This window comes from Rutilus rutilus, assembly GCF_951802725.1.
Source record: "Rutilus rutilus genome assembly, chromosome: 9".
In the NCBI taxonomy this organism is placed as follows: Eukaryota; Metazoa; Chordata; class Actinopteri; order Cypriniformes; family Leuciscidae; genus Rutilus; species Rutilus rutilus.
In genome coordinates, this window is record NC_140223.1 from 33,704,152 (window position 1) to 33,709,443 (window position 5,292).

General features: G+C 38.0%; 1 protein-coding gene across 2 annotated transcripts; it reads left to right on the top strand.

Annotated features, from left to right (window-relative positions):
* The first annotated feature begins 3,251 nt into the window (after window positions 1–3,251).
* LOC311297097 (uncharacterized protein C11orf87 homolog) lies at window positions 3,252–4,870 on the top strand. Of its 2 annotated transcripts, none has more exons than XM_084419209.1 (2): window positions 3,252–3,389; window positions 3,846–4,870. In XM_084419209.1, the coding sequence occupies exon 2, from the start codon at window positions 3,972–3,974 to the stop codon at window positions 4,407–4,409; it is 438 nt and encodes a 145-aa protein (XP_084275335.1). In that variant the 5' UTR covers window positions 3,252–3,389; window positions 3,846–3,971; the 3' UTR covers window positions 4,410–4,870. The 2 variants fall into 2 exon arrangements, with proteins under 2 accessions (XP_084275335.1, XP_084275336.1); XM_084419210.1 differs by having other exon boundaries at window positions 3,302–3,385.
* The last annotated feature ends 422 nt before the right edge of the window (window positions 4,871–5,292 follow it).

Genomic DNA, 5,292 nt, shown 5'->3' on the forward strand with positions numbered 1-5,292 from the left:
CCAGTGAAAGCATCGGCTACTGTCAGTTAAGTCCTATTCGGACGCTAATTGTTTCTCATGGACTCGTACGGTATTTTAAACATTTACAGGGGTAAGTCTGTAATTTTAGTGCCGTCCGAATCCATAATATCAGTGTTTTTTCTCACCCAACCCACGTAAAAATCCCTGGCCAAATTAGTACCTGCTGTTTTTTGACAAACAGGTCGTGTGGAAATTTAATTGCCGTCTGAATCCACATCTCTGAGTTTCCAATAAGAGATTCAAAATTCACTGTTTAAATCCTTTTTGATCACTGCCGAGCACCGTACGTAAGATGTACACTTTTATTACTGAAATGCTGGAAAGTATTTCCAAGAACAATATTTCATCGCAGCTCCACCTCAGCGAACAAAAATGGGAAAGAGAAGAAAGCACGTAAAAATTTGAAATGGTTATTGTGGCAGCAATATGATACAATTTTAAAATATGTAGGCTAGGCTATTATAGGCTATTATAGTTTGGATTATTTTTTATAATATCCCATGTGTCCTAATAAATGCAATTTCAACTATTTCTGAAGTGCTTCTTTTATAAAGAACACCGCTTTCTCACATAAACAGCCCCTGCACGAGAGAATGATTGATTCTCGAGCCATCGATATCAACCAATTCAGCACCATCGCCACGGACAGCGCCGGGTAACGTCACACGTAAGAAGGTTTATCTTAAGCAGCTTCCTAAGGTATGGGGAACATGCCTAGCAATGGCTATACCTTAAGTTAAGTTATATCTTAAGAGGTATAAAACTCTCTCAAAACAACAAGTTCAGATCTCTGAACAATCAGATTCTTGTTCACATCAGATTTGAATTTCTTATTGATTTAAGCAAATTGCATGTGTTTTGTTTACAGTACAATACTGCACAATTTGGACAATAACTAAATGTTGATCAAAACTGATGAGTTGATTCTCCGTGAAACTGTCAAACTCTTCACAAACAGCAGCAGCTACAGCAGTACTGTAAAAATGCATTTGTATTTATACAGTACATTCATTTTAGTTCTTTTTTTGTGTACTTCAGTTTTGACGTTTTCCAGTAAATGTTTACCTGTCTGATCCTGTATCTAAAAAGCTCAGTGTGAGACACAAGAGCATTCAGCTAGACAAAACTCACATTCTTGTATAATATAAATCAGCGAGTGTCAACAAAAAAGTAGAAAAAACATGACATTTGTATATAACAAATATTTCCAAAACATTTTGACCAATGTATGTGGCTCACAGATGACAAACACACTTTTTATGTTGGTGGCATTGGCCAATTTACTGACACATTAACTAGGTTTTTAACGAGTTTTTATCATATAGGTACAATTTTAAATCTGATCTCTTAAATAAGTAATTGCATAGATTTTGTCAATAATCCGGCACATCAGAGGTTGAAATCCTGACGTGCTGAAATGAATAATTTGGTCACTCCAGCGATTATCAGAGGCACTGGATTCTGAAAGATTAATTGACAGAAGATGTTGAGCAGGTGGAGTGATAATAGAGGTCACTTTGCACATTTATCCAGCACAGAACAAATGATGTAGTAATTAATCTCAATGGGTTTGGATAGGCCTTTGGAATAGATTAGTGGGACGATTAAAATGCTCCGTCTTTAGGAGTGGTACATGAGGGACGGTCGTGTAAAACGGTGTGTTGGATTTCATTAACAAACTTTAACTTGAAGGGTACAACACCTCGTACTGAATCCCAGCATATTGCGAGGTTCCCGAGAGCCAACGCAAGCATTTCTCATTACGGACGGTTGAACATTATACTTGACAACTCGGAGCTTCAGAGAGTTTTTGCCGAGCTGAATCTCACAAAAGACTTGTGCAGGTCAAGTTTGGTTTTAAGACTGGTGGCATTATTCCATGCAAAAATTCCAGTAATTACCATTTCATAACGTAATGGGAACGTTAGCAAAATGTTTATAGAACATCATTTTGTTAGCTAGGTAGGCATGAACACACCTGAACCAGCTAATCAAGGTCTTACTAAGCACACAGTTTGGGCACCCCTGCCCTATACACCCTTAAAAAGGTTCGGTAACACTTTAGAATACTGTTCCTTCATTAATGCATAACTACACAGGAACAAATGATTAACGCACTATTAACATTCTATTAACTAACAAGAAACTCTGATTGACAAACTTGTAAGTAATAGCACTCAATCGAATGTTCACTATTAGCTAATCAGTAACTACTATTTTTCATACCTCACTGAAGACTACTAACTACTAATAACAGGTTCATAATTAATATTACTAATGCATAATGTATAATATAAGGTAACGATAACCCATTAGTAATGAATCAAGTGTTACTACATCTTTCTAAAGGATACAATTTGGATCAGTATTCTAAAGTGAAAAACATGATTACTAATATCGCAAGGTTTTGGATAGTGATGACTCAAGTGTTACTACATCCTTCTAAAGGAACTACTAATTATTTGGATCAGTATTCTAAAGTGAAGATCATGGGATCATGTAATGACTCAAGTGTTAACAAATCCATCTGAAGGAATTACTATTCAAAATCTTACAAAAATCTCATAAGCTTCAGTCAATATCATGTTTTTCACTTTAGAATACTGATCCAAATTATTAGTAGATCCTTTAGAATGATGTAGTAACACTTGAGTCATTACTACTGGGTTACCATTACCTTTTACCATAAATGATGCATTATTCATGTTAATTATGAACCTCTGGGAGCTATGAAAAAAACTGATTAGCTAATAGTGAACTACCACATTCAACTGAGTGCTATTACTTACTAATTTGTTAATCAGAGTTTCTTGTTAGTTAATAGTAGAATGTTAATAGTGTGTGATTCATTTGTTCCTGTGTAGTTATTCATTAATGAAGGAACAGTAGGCTATTCTAATCCATGGAACCTTCCATCCAATTATTTACAGCACAATAAACATGTTATTTAGACAGTTAAAATGTTCTTTACACGATGATTTTTTTTCTTTTCTTTTAATAACTGTTCTCTGCAAAGTTCTTTTGAGAATCAAAAATGGCATCTCTGTGAAAACCACCTTTTGGAACGTTATTTTTAAGAGTGTGTGCGTTATAAATGCGGGTGCATCAGACAAATGCAGGGAAGGGACGTTTTTTGACAGCACATACCCTTGTGTAACCCCCATAAATGAGAATATCAAACCCTGGATTGTCATCTGAACATATATACTGTACGTCTCTGAATGAGGTTGCTGGAGCGTTTGGATCCTCAAAGCGATACGTCATTGCGAGCCTCAGCGATTGGCTGGATTCAGCTCCTTTTTCTCCACAATTTGCAACCACGAGCGGTCTTCGCCTCCGGAGCAGAGACATCCCTACAGTAGAGGCAGGTAAACTATCGGTTTCAATGTAGATCTTCGCATGTTCATGTGTCTGGAGAAGCTAGTTATTTATTTTTCCTGCGTATGGGCTACTTTATGGTTTTCTTCAGACAGCATCTAATTGATGAACAGCCCTGCTTCTGCTGGCTGATCTGAAGGAATGCCGCAGTTGAGAAATGAATGCTGAAACAGATATATGCCTTTTGTAATTGTAAAAGAATAGCTTTGCGAAAAGGGAATATAGCGGCATTATTTGCGCGCATACGCCACAAAGTTATAGCGACGAGCGCGCGCGCGCCCTGTACGAATGAGATCGCTTTTGTTCTTAAACACATTCTGTATGCGTCAAAGGTGTTGGGTTTTGAAAGTGTTTTAAAGGACGATTTCCAACGTGACTAGAATTGTAACGCTAAAACCCCCACATGCTCTTTTCTAACCCTGGATTCCTCATTGGATCTATTTTAGGTGGACTCGTTTCCCCCCCAAGAGAAATGAATGCAATATAGCGCGCGCATTCGCAGGGGTGGACATTTCTTTTCGCTCTCATCTCAATTCTTCCCTGCAATACAGACACAGCCCGAACCGGACTAAATGAGTGCCCGGACCTTGGAGAGACTGGCGCTTTCCATTCCCCACTGTGCCTTAAACGGAACCGCTCGGACCAACAATGGCACCTGCTTTGACCGGGTGGATCAGTTGTTCCAGGCGTTCTCATCCACCGTCGTGCTTTTCGTGCTCATCGCGATGATCATTGGGATAATAGCCGTGTCCATCACGACCTTCCACTTTCACAAAAGCAAGATGAAAAAGCGCAAGATACAGAAAGCCCAGGAGGAATACGAGCGCGACAACCGCAGTCCCAAAGCGGGCAAAGGCAAGCCGGTGGTCCGGCAGTGCATCATGGTGAGACCCCCCACGGCAGTGCGGAAAACTGACCCAAACACGGAGGATCCTGGCGTGACAGAGGACATGGGACACTCGGGACAGGCGAAGGATGAGAACTTGTTGGAATCGGTCGCTGTGTCTTGATAACGCAGTGCCAGCTTCGGGAAGACACTGTACATATCCTATGTATTCATATGATATTACCCACGGAATATATCGATTCTTTGTATAAGCATTACAGTTGATAAGTTTTCATCATATAGATCCCGGAGGAGTCTTTGAAAGAAATCTATGAACGGTCTCAGTGGAGAAAAGACTATGCGGATTGTGGAATTTCCTATCATATAGCTAATTTGGAGATAGTCCTAATGGGATCAGATGAGAGAATTGAAAAAGAGCCTATTGGATGAAATGAAATGAAATAAAAAGGCATTAATGGGTTAATCCAACAGGATTTTATTGAATGCAAATGGAAGTTCTATCATAATTAGGAGTTAATTACAACGATATCAAACATAATACCCTCTAAGAATAAAAAAAAGCTCCTACTGGATAACATTATTTATTTATTTATTTATTTATTAATCAATAAACTCTTACTGGATTCAACATTATTTATTTATTTATTTATTAATCAATAAACTCTTACTGGATTCAAAGAAGAAAAAAAAAGATACAAAAAAAAACCCCAAACTGATCCAAGATCCAATCCAAACTGGGTTAAAAAGCAATCCTCAACAAATCAAATAAGATTATATTTCATAAAAATGAAATTCTGGGAGAAAAGACATCGATCAGTCGATCCAATAAAATCTTACTGAATACTGATGGATTTCTAATCAAATTCAGAGCCATTCCTGTGTGGATCAAACAAAACTCTTTTTCTACTCTTAGGATTTTACTCAGCGCTGATGATTCAGAACCAAATCCAAACTGGATCAAATGTGAATCATCTAAGAAGGATGGATGAACTGAGGCGCCTATTCTTTTCCCCAAGCCTCTTTTAGTAAACGTTTCTCAGAATTTG

Coding starts and splice junctions, on each gene's coding strand:
- LOC311297097 (XM_084419209.1), top strand. CDS start 3,972: ATGAGTGCCCGGACCTTGGAGAGACTGGCGCTTTCCATTCCCCACTGT.